Here is a 20828-nt window from a genome sequence, read left to right on the forward strand (position 1 = left end):
CGAGAAACCTGTCAGAAAGCTGGTGAAGGGGAGCATTTTGAAGAGGATAAACAAGTATAGGCCAAATATACATATTTAAAACATTGAGTTTTTGTTCTGGTTTCAGAAGATAAGTAGATGTTAAAGCTTGGATCTTATTATTTAAATTATTGATTACTTTGGCAATGTCAAACTTAATTTCATCAGAAAAATTAATCCCAAGGTATTTGATTCGTTCATCTCCATCAATACTATTAACAAGATTCAATGTAGTACTACTTAATTTCCTTTCTCGATAACGATGGTTTGAGTTTTAGATTCATTTAGACTTAATCCGATCTGCTGTAACGACCGTTTTGTCATGGTAAATATTTCAGATGCAGCAATTGTACTTTTAGCAACAAGTGCAATATCATCCGCAAATCCTAATGTTACTACATTATTTAGGTCCGATACAAGGTCATACAAGATGGATGTGTTTTGTGACTAGCAAAATTTGAATCTGTGACTCTGAAATCAGCTACAAGGGTTGGTCCGGTTTTTTTTGCCACTACTGTACTCATTACTCATATACAAGGTGAGTAAAAATATTATTAAAATTTATTATATAATGTCACATTAAATCTAATTAATTAATTTAATCTTACTTTGCACTGTGAAACAATTTGTTATTAGAATTTCAAATAATTCCTCAAGGATGCCTAAATGTAGCTATCTGGACGTTAAATAGCTTGCAGTAGAAATGCTGCTATTTAAATATTGCCATTATATTCGTTTTTCGCTTGGACTGATTAAGAGATTGGGTTTTTTTCCGAGGTTTTCCCCAACCGTAAGGCGAATGTCAGGTAATTTATGGCTAATTCTCGGTTTTACCTCACCAAATACCATCTTGCTATCACCAATCCCATCGACGCTAAATTACCTAGTAGTTGATACAGCATCGTTAAATAACCAACTAAAAATCATATTATAACAATTTATTATTTAATAATAAAGTATAAGATTCTTACAAATTTTATTCTTCGAAAACACCCACTGCTTACCTGTAGTTATGTTGATTGCGTCACTTCTTTTTCATGCAGATGCCCGTTTTGCAGAAAATTCTTCATTTTTCGGTAAACCTGTGATATTTTATCTCTAAACCACAGACGTAGCTCAGTCGGCTAAGGCGCCTGCCTACCGATCCGGAGTTGCGCTCGGGCGCGGGTTTGATTCCCGCTTGGGCCGATTACCTGGTTGGGTTTTTTCCGAGGTTTTCCCCAACCATAAGGCAAATGTTAGGTAATCTATGGCGAATCCTCGGCCTCGTCCCGCCAAATATCTCGCTATCACCAATCCCATCGACGCTAAATAACCTCGTAGTTGATACAGCGTCGTTAAATAACGAAGTTAAAAAAAAACATATTTTATCTCGCTCACTTTCATTTTTCTATAGTGATTTTGGTAACCGTAAACAATGTGACATTCTGTGTATCCAAGTGATTTCAATACAGTGCACTGTTAAGGTCTCAATAATGAATCAACTTGGAAGATTGTGTAGACATGGATAAATATATATTTATCCATGGTGTAGAGATGAAAAATCAAAGCCTGCCACTAAAATTGCAATCCAGATGACGTAATAGCTAGTGGAAAGAGCTTGAGGACATGCGCACGGGTCCACCCGTAAGTTTTCCCGCCACAGTAGGCCTACGTAGTTACGTGGCATGTTTGTCGTTTTCTTTGTTCTTCGTAGTTACGTAGCATTATTTGATTGTGACGGATTGAAAATTAGAGAGTCGTGGTTCGACATTTGTTGGCAGGTATTTTATAAGAGTAAGTACAAATATTATTGCTGACAATCGTGTATAGTTTTAGCTGTGTATTCACGCAATTATATGGATTGTACCGTGCGGTAGTGAGGCATGCACCATCAGGAAGACGTATGGGAAGCGTTTGACGCGAAGATGAGGTTCATGAAGAGAACTGGAGGTTGTTGCCTTCTCGAACATCGAAGGAATGTTAACTTCATGAAAGAATCAACATGGACCCAATTGTCAAGTACATTCAACAATACCGTATAAACTGGAAGCAACACGTTGAACGGATGCCTCCAAGCAGAATACCCAAACATTCTGTGCTATGCTCCTCGAGATCACAGGAATTTGGGACGTCCTATGAGCTATCCACTAGAGTCTAATACTTGTTCTGCATTTGATGATGATGACGACGACACGGAATGTTGGAATTGCACCACCAACTATCTTCCTTGCATTGTGTGCAGTTGGCCTATTGCGTGGTAAAGTTTCGACTGTAGTTTTTACCATATAATGAATAGTAGCGGAAACGACGCCGAAACTAGTGAAAGGGGTGGTAACTTACCTGTGAGTTGGAGTAATACAAACTTAGGCCTACTAATAACTGTAAAATCCAAAGTATCGGTACCGGTACTTTCATCTTCGTGTTTCTTTCGCTATAATAACTAAATCTATTACAGATTTCGGACAAGGTAGAGCATCCACCCGCCAATGCAACGAATATTGCACACTTTTATAATTGTTAATATGACGCTATAAAGCATTTTTCAACACTTTTACCACAACCACAATACTTTTTAATTCTTATTGCACTATATACAGGGTGAGTTAGGACGATTTTTTTTTATTTTATTGGGTTATTTTACGACGCTGTATCAACATCTAGGTTATTTAGCGTCTGAATGATATGAAGGTGAGAATGCCGGTGAAATGAGTCCGGGGTCCGGCACCGAAAGTTACCCAGCATTTGCTCGTATTGGGTTGAGGGAAAACCCCGGAAAAAACCTCAACCAGGTAACTTGTCCCGACCGAGATTCGAACCCGGGTCACTTGGTTTCGCGGCCAGACGCGCTGACCGTTACTCCACAGGTGTGGACAGTTAGGACGAAAGGTACATGGTTTGAGGGGTGATAATATTGGTGATTCTGAACAAAAAAAGTCTTGAAAATGCCTTGGATTTATAGTATTGATTAATAGAAATTGATGTGATCACTGGGAGAGCTGTAAGCTCACCCAATCCGCTCTGCATGAACGAAGAATACGGCCATATTTCTTTAATGTAATAGTGGGTTTCAGTGTCGTCAACATAGTAATAATACTACATATCTAATCAAACCTAACCTAACCTGCCATAATACTACACTCCTAATCAAACCTAACCTGTCACATAATACACACCTAATCAAACTAAGCTAACCTGTCACATAATACTACACATCTGTAGTAACATTCCTTACATTTACAATAAGAATTGAAATGTGTTGTGGTTGTGATAAAAGTATTGAAAATTGGTTTATAGCGCCACATTGGCAGTGATAAAAGTGTGCAATATTCGTTCAGTGGCTGGTGGATACTCTATATTAACCCAAACAAGTTTATATGAAGAGTTTGGAATCGATACCCATAATCTTTTTGTTGATTTTCGAGCAGCCTATGACACCATAAATAGAGAAAGACTCTATGCTGCAATGGAGGAATTGAGGATCCCTAAAAAATTGATCTCTCTGGTGAAAGCCACGATGACAAATACCAAGTGCATAGTTAAAATTCAAAACATGATGTCTAACCCTGTTTCTACTAGGTGTGGCATCCGACAAGGAGATTCACTAGCTTGCCTCCTTTTTAATATAGCACTGGAGAAAGTCATGAGGGATTCATGTATTAATATTAGGGGAACTATTTTCTATAAGTTGATTCAGATGCTGGCTTGCGCTGACGACTTAGATATCATAGGAAGAAGTCAGGCAGCAATGAAAGAGGCCTTTATTAAGCTGGAAAAGGCAGCAAGAAAGATGCATTTACAGATTAATGAAGAAAAAAAAAGTATATGCCAGTCATGAGAGCTAATATAAATGGACCCCTTATTTGGAAATAGGCTCTTCTAAATTTGAAACTGTCCATAGTTTTATCTATCTTGGCTCTGAAATTAACAACAAAAATAATGTTAGTTCTGAAATAAAAAAAAAAACGAATATTATTTGCCAATAGATGCTTTTATGGTCTTAGAAGAAAAATGAAATCTCAAATTATATTTAGAAATACAAAAATTATGACGTAAAAAATTCTTATAAGGTCTGTACTATCTTACGCATCTGAGACTTGGCCATTGTCGAAGTCAGATGCGACATTATTATGTACATTTGAAAGAAAGATTCTTAGGCAAATCTTTGGACCAGTTAGAGAAAACGGAACATGGAGAAGAAGATATAATTTCGAACTGTACAGATTATATAATGAGCCGGACATTGTTAAATTTATAAAAATAAGAAGATTGGATTGGGCTGGGCATGTTGTGAGAATGCAAGATGATAGGGTCGCGAAGAGAGTTTTTAAATTTATTCCGATGGAAAGAAGGAAGGTTGGGAGACCGAGATTGAGATGGAAGACTGTGATGGATGACATCAAGACTTTGGGTGTTAGAAATTGGAGAAGTTGGGCATTGGATAGGGAGGAATGGCGAAAACCTCTGAAGAAGGCCAGGGCCCATGAAGGGCTGTCGTGCCATTGATGATGATGAAGTTTATATGAACATATGTCCTCTTCTCAACAGTGTCGAAGAAAACTAATGGAAACAATGAGGAATCGGAAAAGTGCAGATGATAGTAAATTAAAACATTGTTACTTATGTTCTGTTTAATTGTGTACTTTTCTTTACAGAACATGTTCAATAGGTCCACCGTCAACAGCAATGCATTTTGCAGCTCTTGTAGACAGCTGCTCTGTTGCTGATTCGGACATTCCTTTACTTGAGCATAAGCATGTAAAATGCGAGCGAGAAGTTCCTCCCTTGTTTCCACTTTGTGCATGTGGACTTCGCCCTTAAAGCAACCTCACACATAGTAATCCAATAGAGTAAAGTCGGGTGACCTCGGTCGCCAAGAAATGACTTCACCACGACCGAACCAACGCCCAGGATACATTTAATTGATCCTACTACAACCTAACGCAGTTTCGGTTCGCGTGTGAGTGCTGATGAAGGACATGAGACTGACACCCGTGATTTTTAAACAGCTGTATGTCAGATACTGTTAAGAGCAGAGCATATGTTCATATAAACTGTTTTGTTCACATTCACCAATATTATCACCCCTCACAAGATGTACCTTTCCTACTGACCCACCCTGTATATAGAATTATCACTACATTAACCCATTTATTATTTCACAGAAAACATGCTGAACAAACTAAATGTAATTATGAAAGTCGCCATATTTTCTTCCTGCCATCACTATCCACTTCCACTAAGTGGCATCCGACACAGCGCGTAGCAGGGATGGCAATATATGCAAACAGAATGATACTAAACGTGAGGGATGTTACTACAGGTGTGACAGGGTAGGTTAGGTGTAGTATTATGTGAGAGATTAGGTTAGGTGTAGTATTTTTTTAGTAGGTTATTTTACGATGCTTTATCAACATCTAAGGTTATTTAGCGTCTGAATGAGATGAAGATGATAATGCCAGTGAAATGAGTCCGGGGTCCAGCACCGAAAGTTACCCAGCATTTGCTCATATTGGGTTGAGGGAAAACCCTGGAAAAAACCTCAAGCAGGTAACTTGCCCCGACCGGGAATCGAACCTGGGCCACCTGGTTAGGTGTAGAATTATGTGAGAGGGTAAGTTAGGTTAGGTTAGGTGTGTAGTATATTACTATGTTGGCGACATTGAAACCTCCTCCATTCTCATCCTCAAATCACGTCACATTCACGAAATATGGCCGTGTTCTTCATTCACGCACGACAATTTTGGTATATAAATAAAACAATATGTATTTTGTGTGGTTTGGGTGGGCAGACAACTCTTTCAGTGATCACATCCAGTTTTCATTATTCCATACTATAAATCCAAGATATTTTCAAGGTATTTAAGCAATTTCCTATAGTGGCAGGTATATAAGTAACCTTCACCTATTCTATAAATTATAGGCTATTTCTGTCCTGATTTGGAGTCTGGATGGTCTTATCTTTACCAGGTTAAGTAAATAAATACCGGTACTAATACTAATAAAAAATTCAGTTTGTGACCACTAATCACAGTCTGTATGTGACTGAGCTTTATCTCCAATCAGTTTTGTTTATAATTGCAGAAAATGGAGGAAGAAAGGAAATTGAAATTAGAAATGGAGCAGAAGTTGCAGCTGCAGGAGGAAACAGTACGTATGAACTGTTGCCATGGTTACAGTTACTAGATGGTTTCCAGTAGTGAAGTACACAAGCTGTCACAACTCAGATTGCGACCAGCTGAAAGTGTCAGCTGTAAGAGTAATTTAAGTTGCTTTTAAAGTAATACCAGCAGTGTTTCAATCTGTTGTTACGTATGTGTTTGAATTGCAGTTGCATTATATAGATTACTAGCCGTACCCATGCGCTCCGCTGCACCCGTTAGAAATAAATATAAAGTAATTACATAATTAAAATAGGACGTTTGATCCAAGGAACATTCGTGTTTGATAAAAGGATAAATCGTTTAATATGTTACTTAATTTAAATTGTATCCAAATAATTAAAATGCGATCATTTTAGTCCAGAGACACTCATTTGGTGCAATGACAATTCCTTTAACCTGTTTGTTAATTTTTATTACATGCAACCATAGTTTAATGAAGATTGACATCATTTAGATTTAATGTGTATATTTTATTTTACTTGTTATAGGTTTCCATTGAATTATGGTAATAACTTAATTTTAACCCTTGTTTTCTACGTATTCAGTAAATGGCGCTTGGCCCACTATGGTTCCGAACCCTTCAAATAACTTAAATTATATAATATAATATTACATATTATATTATATTATTTTATATTATATTATATTATATTATATTATATTATATTATATTATATTATATTATATTATATTATAATATATTATATTATATTATATTATATCATATATCATATCATATATCAGAAGTTACTGTAATAATATTATAGCATTATGTCCATCTAGAGAAACTACACTTTCCAATGGTGAAATAATAATTAATTATACAAATCGGTTAATTTAGCTTCCGATATTACTTCATACAAACACAGAAACATTCTCTGTAGGCTATCTTTCATAGCTTTCGATTTGTTGCTGTCCGAGGCCCCTTATAGACGAAGTCATTTGTTTTTTAATTCATTACACGGCCTTAGATGGCAGTTATTTTAATTTTAAAACTCATTTATCTCATTAAATATCAGTCCTATCAAAATTTTTCAAGGCATAAAACTTATCACAAATGCTTTTTAAAGAAACTTTTGTTATGTAACATTTTTCACAAAAATCAATAATAAGCGAGATATTTCGATTTATTTAATTCAGGCCCCCTTATAACCGCCCTTTTAAATAATGTATTATGAATGCCATATAGCCTAAAATCTAAGCTACAACGAACTTAATTTATATTCCAATTTTCATCGAAATCCGTTCAGCCATTATCGCGTGAAAAGATAACAAACGTACAGACAGACAGACATACAAACAAAAATTTCAAAAAACGATTTTCGGTTTCAGGGTGGTTAATTATATATGTTAGGACCAATTATTTTTGGAAAATCGAAAATTACCAGAAAAATTTCTGCTACAGATTTATTATTAGTATAGATTATGTTTGAAGTACTATAATCTCACTAAGACCACTATGGAGCATGATGTAAGGTAGCAGGGAAGTGATGAAAGTATCAGAAGGCCTCTTCAAGTGATGTCCTGACATCTTGTATATTGTTTTACCCCCACACTCCCAAATACATTAGGGCTCAGCTGTGCTAATATTGGGTCCTTTTAGATTCGGCCCACAGCCAGTGGCCTAAAAATAAAATTTGGTTTTGAGACATACAAACTCATACCTTTGTGATAATCATCTGGATGAAGTCTGTGGCCGGGAGGAAAAAGGTCTTAAGTCAATTTTTTGTGAAAATGAGATTTTTATATAATCTGAAAGCGGAAACAATTCTCTACAATCTGGTAAAACGGCTAAAGTCAAATAAGACTACTGACTGGATTTAGAGAGCGTTACCAAATGTCCTAAGTACTTTTTGAATCGAGCACACACAGAATAAAGGACTTAAGTATACTTAATACTTTATTCCTTACAAACCATCATATATTTACTTTCCATGCTTCCCTATTAAAAAGGTCTAACTTGTATTTTAGCCATTTTATCACATACTGATGCCCTTTCCTTTTAAAACTTTAAGCACCAGGGCAAACAGTCCTTTAATTGTCTAAAACCCATTTTGCATGTCTAATAATAAACATTTCTCATGTATGTAGACGTGAAAAAGGTCTTATGTTTAAATAGTCTCTTCTACTCAGTTTGGGTTCCAGTCTTAAAAGGGCTTAAGTGCAGCTATTTTTGAAAATAATCAAGAAAATTGTTGTTGTTGTTTTCTAATGCCAGGCATTTGACAATAAAGTCATTTGACCGCTTGCACTCCAATATTTTTCAAAGATATTGTCATAGTTAGCCACTGACGCACAGATTTTCAGACGTTATGAATCCATTTCCTGATTTGAGTTGCACAATGGACAAAAAATGGTAAGTTGTAGCGGATTTAAGTGAACACCATATTTTAACGTTTTGGTGGCTACTTCATTCACACACAACCCCCAGAATGTCTGGAGGACCACACCTGCTGTTGGTCAACGGGTCCATTGGACCTAGCTGGGAGATCTTGTTGATCACCAGCTTTTCCTCCTTAAGCCACTGGAGAACGATTTTAGTGCCATAGCAGGTCAGCACTAGGAACAGAAAAGTAGGAAGGGTAGGAAGGAAAGGGAAATGAACCCCTAGGCCTCGAATGCTCTAATGCCGTCGGGGTCGAAGAAAGTAAGAGTTCAGTCAGAGGACTGGATAAGAAAGGGTAAAGAGGGAATTAGGTATTGAATAGAGGAAAATTATACCAAATTCAGTCATTAACTCATCAAGCTGACCAGTGCTAATTGATGAGTGGCCCCTCCCTTGTAAATTATGCTTACTAACAGCTGCACCACGGGAAGGTAGGGATGGGACATTGGGTATTTGTCCAGGTTGGTTCCTTAAAGCCTTCAATGGGAAGGATTAATGGCTCTCCCCCCTGTATTCGACAAATACCGTTTTGCAGCCTCAAGAAAATTGTTAAATGAGCAACATTGCCTATTTTAGAAGACATATGAACAACAAATATATCCAGGAAAAACCTCATAATTAAAAAACTCTATAACTGACACCAATTTCAATCTTTCTACTGCTCTCCTGAAAAGTATAAAATTTTTACTTGAGACCTTTTCCTCCCGGCCATAGATTAGTGCAAGTAACAATTGAAGTTTATAAGGAATCAGGTGAAAACGTTTCTTTGAAGCTCTATGAACTGTTTCTTTCGGAAGTCCTAATTGTCGGACACATTTACAAACTGATTTCTTTGGACTCTTGAACAAATGCTCTTTGGATGGCTTCTACCGTTTCATCATTTTTTGTCGATGGTCTTCCAATACGCTTTTTCTCTAGTAGGTTTTCAGTCTCTTTTAACTATCTTATCTCAATGACAAATGTTACTTTCGTGTGGCGATAATCCATGTTGAATCTTTCGTACACTACTTTTAACACTTGAATATAAATAACTGATTAAATGGCGATCTTACTCGTGTTAATTATGCAACACACAGATCAATTTCAGAACACACACACTATTTGACACAACTCTTCATCACACGAACGCACCCACACAACAGGCAGCGAAGTTGAGATAGCGCCGAGATCTAGTAGGCTCTGAGGATGGTGTCAAGTAGCACCGAAACAGCTGTAAGCCACACATGCTTACATAATTAACACGAGTAAGATCGCCATTTAATCAATTATTCCTGTGATGGTTCTTTGTTAAATGTGCGACGAATTTCACCGTCATACCAGAGTCATAGATTCAAATTTTTCGGAACACCTCAAAATCTGTGCTTCAGTGGCTGGCCATGATAATATCTTTGAAAAATATTGGAGTGCAAGAGGTCAAATGACTTTATTGTCAAACGCCTGGCATTAGAAAACAACAACAACAGATCCAAATTTTACCAGTCACAAAACACATTGCACTTTTTTTTTTGGGACATCCATCTTGCATAATTAATTGTAACAATGAAAATTATTATGTGAACTTCATCTTACGATGTTGGATGACATATATACGTCCGTTGATGTGACATATTAATGTGTTTTAAATACTTATATAGTCACAATCATGCCATGGTATGAAAGAAAAACTTCACAACCTCGAGCAGGATTCGAACCTGCGACTTTCTGTACTCCGGTCAGGCGCTCTACCAACTGAGCTATCGAGTTCGTTTCACGCCAAAGGCTTGAAATTCTCCTCTCATACCGGCGACTCTGTTATAGAGTACTGTCCATAGCGTCTGATCAAGTCAGCACTGCTTATGGGTGGAAGTTTTTGTACATTTTCAGGTCATTTGGTTTCTTTTGTACAGACTGTAAAATTTTTCCTTTGTCAGAAGAGAGCCAATTGTTGATCCATACGTTTGTAAAATGAGACTTTACTGAAGCAAAAGCGCTGGATAGAGATATCACTTGAAGAGGTCTTGGTTGCAAATATGTTGCCTGTTTCGCAATGTTATCGACTTTCTCAATTTCAGTTATACCACAATGACTAGGTATCCATTGAGATGTTATTTCCTTTTGGAGTTTTTTTTTTTTAGTTTACTTAGTTGTTTCTGAATTGGAATAATTTTATGTGCATGTAGGTTTGGTACATATTTGATTATATTAACTATAGCCCTCTTGGAGTCGGTAAGTATGCAAATAGATTTTTCAGAAATTTGAGTAACACACTGAAGAGCAGCATCAATAGCAGCAATTCAGTGTCAAGACTGGAGGAGGATAGTTCAATTTATAAGCATAAAATATTCATCTCGTGGGCTATACAGACCACGATTCAATTTACAGCATTCATCAGTTGACAGGGTAATTCAGATGATGTTTGTTTGTCTTGCAGGAGGCCGAGCAGAGATATCAGGAGATTGTGAAGTTGTTCAGATCAGTTCCTGGCAATGACTTGGACAGAGCAATAGCTGCTGCTATGAATGGCAACGCTGCCGCTATGCAGTTCCTGATCGACACTGGCATTGAAGTTGAAATGACAGACAGCGATGGCAAGACTCTGCTTCACTTGGCATCAGAAGCAGGACACACGGACACAGTGCAGGTCCTTCTCAATGCTGGTAAGAATGCTGCAGAAAATGTGCCCACGGCCGCAGGAGGACGGCACGCAGAAGACCGCAAACTGCCCCCTGTTGCTAGAGCACAGGTGAAGAAAGAGAGAGTTGGAAGCGCACCCTATTATATTAACCCTCCACTGCTGTTAGCTGCACGGGGAGGACATCTCAAAGTGTGTGAATTACTTCTTTCGTTTGGAACAGATGTGAACACCAGGGGACAGTGCAATATGACTGCACTGCATTTCGCTGCACGTGGGGGCCATCTAGATGTGTGTGAGCTTCTGGTCTCTAAAGGAGCAGACATGAACATGAAGGAAAATTTCTTTTATAAAACACCACTGGACATGGCAATAAGTAACGGAAATAATTCTATTGAAGAATTTTTGAGAACGAAACAGATACAGTAGCCATCTTGTACGCTTCTCTATACGGTAAGTTATAACAATCAACAACTGTAAGTGTAAGGATGTGGAGGTTTCATGCTTCAGAAATCCTACTAAATAAGTATAAGCAGGGGTAGACAGATCCCAGGCACCAAATCACCATGGTGCCTAAAACTTTTGTGATGTCTGAGTTTAAAATATTTTAAGACTTCGATTTACGTATGGTCCAAGCTTCACTTCCATACATGAGAACAGACCTCGCCAATGTTTTAGAGATTTAAATTCTTCTTTTTGTCACTATGACTAATACATAAGAAAAGCGGTCCTAGGAAGAAGTTCGAGTATGTACTTCTTGAATGTTTTTGGACAAGAGAAGGTTTCAAAATGTTATTAATGGTATTCATTGCATAATTAAAGTAATGCAAGTAATTTATTAATTAATTATACGGACTATACAGTGTGTTACTCAAATTTCTGAAAAATCTATTTGCATACGTACCGACTCCAAGGGGGCTATATTTAATATAATTAAATATGTACCAAACCTATACGCACATAGAATTATTCCACTTCAGAAGCAACTCAGTAAACTAAAAGAACTCCAAAAGGAAATAACATTTCAATGGATACCTAGTCATTGTGGTATACTTGGAAACGAGAAAGTCGATAATCTTGCAAAACAGGCAACATATTTGCAAGCAAGACCTCTTCAAGTGATATCTCTATCCAGTGCTTTTGCTTCAGTAAAGTCTCATTTTACAAACCTATGGATCAACAATTGGCTCTCTTCTGACAAAGAAAAAATTTTACAATCTGTACAAAAGAAACCAAATGACCTGGAAATGTACTAAAACTTGCCCAGACATGTTCAAACATTTTTAACAAGAGCCAGAACAGGTCACATTGTCACTCAATTGTACCTACACCGATTTCACATTTCTGATAATCCTACTTGTCTGTGGTGTAATAATCATGATGAAGATCTGGAACACATTCTTCTATACTGTCCATCCATAAACCACAAGAGAAGTAAATTAAAATCATCAGTACCAGTTGCAGAAGACACAGCCCTGCAGTATATATTGACTACACCCCACCTCTGGCTACTAGCAACAGGCATCTATAATGAACACCGATCAAAATACCCCTCATTTCTCGTGAAAAACAACAACTGAATAGACTACAGTGGACTATAATGGACTTTATGTTGTCAGCAAACAGCTGGATACATTAAGGAGATTGATTGATTGATTGATTGATTGATTGATTATAGTTAATATTGTTCAATATATTTTCAGTGCTGTCATGGGGACCTTACGGCATGTGGGAACCCAGAATATTTCAATGAATCATGTGAAGAAGAGAAAATTTCGCCCATACAGCATATGAGTGTCAGGAAGTCAAAAGGAGGATAGCAATTGTAAAAGAAGCTTTCAATAGAAAAAGGAGCATCTTCTGCGGACTTCTGGAGAAATAGCTAAGGAAGAGAATAGTGAAGTGCTTTGTATGGAGTGTGGCACTGTATGGGACACAAACATGGACATTACGACGGAGTGAAGAGAAGCAACTAGAAGCATTTGAAATGTGGATATGGAGAAGAATGGAGCGTGTGAAATGGACAGACAGAATAAGAAATGAAGCTGTGTTGAAAAGAATGTGTAAAGAAAGAATGATGCTGAAACTGAGCGGGAAGAGGAAAAGGAATTGGCTGGGTCACTGGCTGAGAAGAAACTGCCTACTGAAGGATGCACTGGAAGGAATGGTGAACGGGAGAAGAGTTCGGATCAGAACTCAAGAGTTGGAACTTAAACTGAGAGGATTCAATCCGACATCGGGATGGGAATCCTGTGTGGCTTAGGGGATAGAGCGTCAGCACGTAGAGCTGAAAACCCGAGTTCGATCCCGGTGCCAGTGTTTATAAAACCCCTTAACCTGTCAGTTCATATAAATTTGACTGCAAATAGACTTTTAAAAAATAATGTTAGATTAAAATGTACACCATGTGGCTATTTACTTTGATGTGCGAAACATATAAAAAAAAAAGTTTGAACCTTTTATAAAAATGTTGTGTTTTTAAGTGTTCGATTTCACATAGAATGACTCAATGACAAAATCACTTCACACTGAGTTTTCCGAAGCTGTCACATCCCATCTCCACAGTGCTGCAATCCAGAACATTCTATAAAAGAATAGTATTTTTCTAGAAAAGCTACATCAAACAAGGAACAATTTTCTTTGCTTTACTGGATCCTGTGGGATGTATATTGTGATAAACACATGATTTTTGTTTGCAACCACAAATACTTTCAACATAAAAATCGTTTGATACTTGCGTGTTTATTCTAATGCACTGTTATAACCCTTCCCCTCACCTGCTTGTTACTATTTACCGACATAACATGTGAGAGGTTCAGGACGAATTACTAGGGAAATGATACCTGTTTCCTTGGTATTGTGTCCTGGACCTCTCGAGTGTTACATCTGTAACAAGTGATGGAGGCTACAACATTGCATTAGAATATATACCATATGGAAAGTATCAAAAGACGTATTTGTGGCTGCAAACTAAAAACATATGTTTATCATCTCTCAGAAACCACTGAGACAATGGAAAATTGTGCTTTCTTTTTGGTGTAGCTTTTCTTTAGGAATTCTGAAAGGATGATTTGAAAAAATCAACAGTGCTGTAGATTCACACTGGAGGATTCGTAAAGACAGGTGTGCCTCTACTTCGAGAGCGTAGTGAGATCTTCTTTAAATCAAGTTTGGTTTATAATTAAGAGGCAAAGAAGAACGATTTCTTCTTTAACGTAAAAACATCTGTTGATGGCTGGGGAGAGCAGAGGAGAGTAAAATATATCATCATCATCATCATCATCATCCTTCACGAATTAGGCCTCTGTAGACCTGTTTCGGCCCCATCTAGCAGTCTTCTTAAAGGTCTTCCTGGTCGACGATGTCCTCTAGGTTTATATTGCATCATAATTTTTGGGATTCTTGAATTTTCTATTCTTCTTACATGATCTAGCCAATTGAATTTGTATCTGCTGATTTTTTTCTTCTACTGACTCTGCTTCTAATTGTTCTAAAATTTCTTCATTCCTTTTTCGGTCTAAAAGAGTATATCCTGCTGTCCTCAAAAATTTCATTTCCGTTGCTTTGATTCTGTTCATGTCTTTTATATATATTTAAAGGGAGAAAAATATGGAGTAGGGCGTATGGTCAGAAAAAAATTATCATGACAGTACTGTTTATATTAGTAAATTTATCTTATCTGGAAAAATTCTGCCTTACAAAAGCTTTTTGTACCGTACTTTTATTATATACTAGCCGTACCCGTGCGCTTCGCTGCACCGTTAGAAATAAATATAAAGTAATTACATAATTAAAATAGGACATTTGATCCAGGGAACATTCATGTTTGATAGAAGAATAAATCGTTTAATATGTTACTTAATTTAAATTGTATTTCAAAAATGAAAATGCGATCATTTTGGTCCAGAGACACTCATTTGGTGCAATGTCAATTCCTTTAACATGTTTCTTTTATTGTTATTACATGCAACCATAGTTTAATGAAGATTGACATATCATTTAGTTTTAATGTGTATACTTTATTACTTGCCATATGTTTCCATTGAATTATGGTAATAACTTAATTTTAACCCTTGTTTTCTACGTCTTCAGTAAATGGCGCTTGGCCCACTATGGTTCAAATAACTTAAATAGTGATACGTGATATGTAATTATATTTCTTTCTTTCGAAAATGTAAGAATTCACCATCTCCTATGTACCATTGCCATGGAATGAATAAATGTGTTTTTTATTTCTACTCAAAAATTTTATATTTTTTGGACTTAGGAGTTACTGCAGGAATAACAACACTATAATCTGAGGCGGCGGTGAAAATGTATTGTATTGTTACCGGTATTTTAAAAGTCTTGTATATCCTTAAATATCAATTCTATCAAAATTTTGCATAGAATAATGGAGGGTAGCTGCGAATATATTGAATAAGCAGTCGTGGACAGCCGATAAGGGGTGGTCCTCCAGCTTGGGGGTTGGGCGAAGGGCTAACAACCCATCACCGTAAAAAACAGCTTGTTACGAATTCCTACAGTAAGCCTCGGAATAGGACTGATTCTCTGGCACGACCACAGCAAAGGAATAAGGTTTTGAGATTTGGCACTTGGAACGTAACTAGTCTTTATAGAACAGGAGGGGTAACATTAGTAGCAAAAGAACTAGCTAGATATAGAATAGACTTTGTGGGAGTACAAGAGGTTAGGTTAGATGGGAATGGCATATCACAAATAGGAGATTACTTGTTGTATTATGGGGAAGGAAACAATAATCACCAATTAGGAACAGGATTCTTTGTACATAAAAGAATAAAATCAGCAGTAAAAAAGGTCGAATTTATCAGTGACAGGTTATCATATTTAGTACTTAAGGGTAGATGGTGCGACATCATGGTTATAAATGCTCACGCCCCTACAGAAGAGAAAGACGACTATATAAAGGATAGCTTCTATGAAGAATTGGAACATACTTTTGATCAGTTCCCTAGATATCACATGAAAATTTTATTGGGGGATTTCAACGCTAAAGTAGGACGGGAGGAGATTTTTAGACCAACTATTGGAAAAGAGAGCCTACACGCAATTAGTAGTGACAATGGAGTTAGATTAGTCAACTTTGCCACATCGAAAAATTTAATTGTCAAAAGTACAACATTCCCCCATAAGGATATACATAAATATACTTGGACTTCTCCAGATGGATTGACACACAACCAAATTGATCACATCTTGATAGATAAACGGAGACATACTAGTATAGTAGATATTCGAACTTTCAGGGGTGCAGACTGTAATTCTGACCATTATTTGGTGATTGGAGAATTAAGAGAAAGATTATCAGTAGCCAAGCGAGTAGAGCAACAAGTTAATATTACTAAATTCAATATTTTGAAATTAAAGGACGAGGAAGCTAAGCAAAATTATCAGGTCGAAATTTCGAATAGGTTTGCCACTTTAGAAAGTTCCGACGAAGTTGAGAAAGAATTAGATGTTAATAGCGTGTGGGAAAATATCAGAGATAGTATCAAAATTGCAGCTGAGCAGAGCATAGGTTATTATGAAACTAAGAAAAAGAAACCGTGGTTTGATGAAGATTGTTGCATGGTAGTAGAAAGAAGGAAACAGGCAAAATTGAAATTCTTACAGGATCCAGTTGAGGAGAAGAGAGATAATTATTTCAATGAAAGACGGGAAGCAAGTCGTACACTTAGGAATAAAAAGAGAGGTTACTTGAAGGAAAAACTGAATGAGGTAGAAACAAATAGTAAGAATAAAAACATTCGAGATTTATATAAGGGTATAAAGGAATTTAAGAACGGATATCAGCCAAGGGTAAACGTGATCAAGGATGAGAATGGTGACTTGCTTGCAGACTCTCCATCAATCCTAAACAGATGGAAAAACTATTTTGCGCAACTACTAAATGTACATAGGCCAAATAGAAATGATCGGGACGAAATTGAAATACAAACTGCTGAGCCATTTATACCCGAACCCACGCTTTCAGAAGTCGAAATTGCGATAGAAAATCTGAAAAAGTACAAGTCTCCAGGTATCGATCAGATTCCAGCAGAATTAATACAAGAGGGTGGAAGTGCATTATATAGCGAAATTTATAAACTTGTACTTGCTATTTGGGAAAAGGAAATTGTACCAGATCAATGGAAGGAGTCCATAATTGTACCTATTTTTAAAAAGGGGGACAAAACCAACTGTGGTAACTTTCGAGGAATATCACTTCTGTTGACGTCGTACAAAATTTTGTCCAATATTCTTTTGAGGAGATTAACTCCGTACGTAGATGAAATTATTGGGGATCATCAGTGCGGTTTTCGGCGTAATAGATCGACTATTGATCAGATTTTTTGTATTCGGCAGATAATGGAGAAAAAATGGGAGTATAAGGGTACAGTACATCAGTTATTCATAGATTTCAAAAAGGCATATGACTCGGTTAAGAGGGAAGTATTATATGATATTCTTATTGAATTTGGTATTCCCAAGAAACTAGTTCGATTAATTAAAATGTGTCTCAGTGAAACATACAGCAGAGTCCGTATAGGTCAGTTTCTATCTGATGCTTTTCCAATTCACTGCGGGCTAAAGCAGGGAGATGCACTATCACCTTTACTTTTTAACTTCGCTATAGAATATGCCATTAGGAAAGTTCAGGATAACAGGCAGGGTTTGGAATTGAACGGGCTACATCAGCTTCTTGTCTATGCGGATGACGTGAATATGTTAGGAGAAAATACACAAACGGTTAGGGAAAACACGGAAATTTTACTTGAAGCAAGTAAAGCGATCGGTTTGGAAGTAAATCCCGAAAAGACAAAGTATATGATTATGTCTCGTGACGGGAATATTGTACGAAATGGAAATATAAATATTGGAGATTTATCCTTCGAAGAGGTGGAAAAATTCAAATATCTTGGAGCAACAGTAACAAATATAAATGACACTCGGGAGGAAATTAAACGCAGAATAAATATGGGAAATGCGTGTTATTATTCGGTTGAGAAGCTCTTATCATCCAGTCTGCTCTCCAAAAATCTGAAAGTTAGAATTTATAAAACAGTTATATTACCGGTTCTTCTATATGGCTGTGAAACTTGGACTCTCACTCTGAGAGAGGAACATAGGTTAAGGGTGGTTGAGAATAAGGTGCTTAGGAAAATATTTGGGGCTAAGCGGGATGAAGTTACAGGAGAATGGAGAAAGTTACACAACACAGAACTGCACACATTGTATTCTTCACCTGACATAATTAGGAACTTGAAATCCAGACGTTTGAGATGGGCAGGGCATGTAGCACGTATGGGCGAATCCAGAAATGCATATAGAGTGTTAGTTGGGAGACCGGAGGGAAAAAGACCTTTAGGGAGGCCGAGACGTAGATGGGAGGATAATATTAAAATGGATTTGAGGGAGGTGGGATATGATGATAGAGACTGGCTTAATCTTGCACAGGATAGGGACCGATGGCGGGCTTATGTGAGGGCGGCAATGAACCTTCGGGTTCCTTAAAAGCCATTTGTAAGTAAGTAAGTAAGTAAGTAAGTATAAAAATGTACAGAATAGCCTATCAAGTTTTCTGTGCATAAGAAGCTATTTTAATCTTACCAGTCCTCGATTCACTCAGAAGTTACTGTAATAACTTTATAGCATTATGTCCATCTAGAGAAACTACACTTTCTGATATTACTTCATACAAACACAGAAACATTCTCTGTAGGCTATGCTTCATAGCTTTCGATTGTTGTTGTCCAAGGCCCCTTATAGACTAAGTCATTTGTTTTTTATTTCATTGCACCTCCTTAGATGGCAGTTATTTTAATTTTAAAACTCATTTATCTCATTAAATATCAGTCCTATCAAAATTTTTCAAAGAATAAAACTTATCGGAAATCATTTTTAAAGAAACTTTTGTTATGTAACATTTTCCACAAAAATTAATAATAAGCGAGATATTTCGATTTAATTCAGGGCCCCTTATAACCCCCCTTTTAAATAACGTATTTTGAATGCCATATAGCCTAAAATCTAAGTTACAACGAACTTAATTTATATTCCAATTTTCATCGCAATCCGTTCAGCCATTATCCAGACAGACAGACATACAAACAAAAATTTCAAAAAAGCGATTTTCGGTTTCAGGATGGTTAATTATACATTTTAACACGAATTATTTTTGGAAAATCGAAAATTACCAGAAAAAATTTGGCTACAGATTTATTATTAGTATAGATTACATTATTTTGTGCTTGTTACTTAAAATGACGCTTGAATTGTTCTGTTGCACAAATGTATGAGTACCGGTATCTGGTAGGTTTTGCAGATATTGCTAGCAGTGAAAGGAAGGTGATACTTTTAAGATTTGTTAGTATTTTTTTAGGTAGTCAAGTTTGATTTATTTTTGTAATTGTGTGTTACATTCCTGCAAATTGTATTACGACTCTTCTTGATAGCAATAGTTTTCCTTTGTTTCAGGCAACATAACACATACGAATTGACGAAAGTGCAAACATTATTGCAATATCATTGCATTTGGCCCATATCTGTGCTAATAACATTGTTTGTTTCATATTTTCCAGGGCCTCCTATACGTTGTGGAATGTAAATGTCAAGATCTGCTGCATAGTTGAACCATCTAGAAATGTTATGAAGAATGTGGACTGTGATTTGTTTTTGTATTTGTGTGTTGCAAATTGAGTTAACAATTGAATAAGTCTATGCATAATAAGAGACAAAAAACATTGTTTCTTTAGTAAGGTTTTTCTTTTCTTTAGTTTTATTTTTCTTTCTCTCTGCAGATTGTACATGTATTTATTGTCATGGAGTTGTAGCAGATGTTGCATTTTCTACAATTGAGAAATACTTAGAATTTTTATACTTTCATTGAAACAATCAAAACAAATTGATGCAGCCTTTCTATTCACAGATTCACTACTCTGTTGTCAAGATAACAGCTGCTTTTTCACAAGGTTTTTTAAATAAGGAGGCATACCCTCAATGTAATAGATAAACATCTCTTTGTTATATTAAAAGAAGCTCGTGTTACTGTGACGACAAACGAGGTCATTAAAATAATTATTTACTCATATTTATATTTTATTGTATGACTCTTTCAGAAATAAAACTTTAAACTTATTGTAAGTTGATACGTTGAGTGACTTTTGAATCAAAGTAATATTAATTATTTTTCTTTAGAAGTGTACATCCTGTCTCATTAGCTTATGTCTGATTACTTTCGTGGTGTGGTTATCAGCCTGTTGGCTTCCAGATTTGGAATATATCTCTTCACGCTTTAAATAATATTTTATGACTTTGTTTATCCATCCACTTCCAGCTAACAAGGGGTAGCCGGCTGGGCTAGTGGTAGCCTACGAGACTCTTAATGTCTTCTTTCATGTTAAGGAATTTCTGTACAGTTCTCAAAAGTAAATTTTCCATTTTTGTAACACATTAGATCTTGAAATCCAAGCTCTGTCCGTAGTCAGCAGGTAAAGCGAACTTTAGAACTGTCAAATAGCTGTCCGTGTCCGTAAACGAAGTTTAAGTCATTAGGACATAAAAATCTGTACGTATATGAGAAGTGTCCGTATCTTGGGGGTGTCCACAAGGAGAGGTTTCACTCTATTTTTGTAAAAATGCGCCATATAAAATTCTCTGAATGCAATAA

At 36.5% G+C, this 20828-nt stretch overlaps 1 protein-coding gene across 2 annotated transcripts; it reads left to right on the top strand.

Annotated features, from left to right (window-relative positions):
• The first annotated feature begins 1642 nt into the window (after positions 1-1642).
• On the top strand, positions 1643-20317 carry LOC138712521 (uncharacterized). Of its 2 annotated transcripts, none has more exons than XM_069844419.1 (4): positions 1643-1794; positions 6082-6147; positions 10958-11611; positions 19741-20317. In XM_069844419.1, exons 2-3 carry the CDS (start codon positions 6085-6087, stop codon positions 11585-11587), a joined length of 693 nt encoding a protein of 230 aa, XP_069700520.1. In that variant the 5' UTR covers positions 1643-1794; positions 6082-6084; the 3' UTR covers positions 11588-11611; positions 19741-20317. The 2 variants fall into 2 exon arrangements, with proteins under 2 accessions (XP_069700520.1, XP_069700528.1); XM_069844427.1 differs by having other exon boundaries at positions 10958-11183; positions 19741-20311.
• Positions 20318-20828: the final 511 nt, after the last annotated feature.

The sequence above is a fragment of the Periplaneta americana genome, chromosome 2 (assembly GCF_040183065.1).
Source record: "Periplaneta americana isolate PAMFEO1 chromosome 2, P.americana_PAMFEO1_priV1, whole genome shotgun sequence".
NCBI lineage: Eukaryota > Metazoa > Arthropoda > Insecta > Blattodea > Blattidae > Periplaneta > Periplaneta americana.

Excerpts from the sequence above, each read along its gene's own strand:
- LOC138712521 (XM_069844419.1), top strand. The coding sequence starts at position 6,085 with ATGGAGGAAGAAAGGAAATTGAAATTAGAAATGGAGCAGAAGTTGCAG. Across the intron at positions 6,148-10,957 it reads TGCAGCTGCAGGAGGAAACA|GAGGCCGAGCAGAGATATCA; the intron begins GTACGTATGAAC and ends TTTGTCTTGCAG.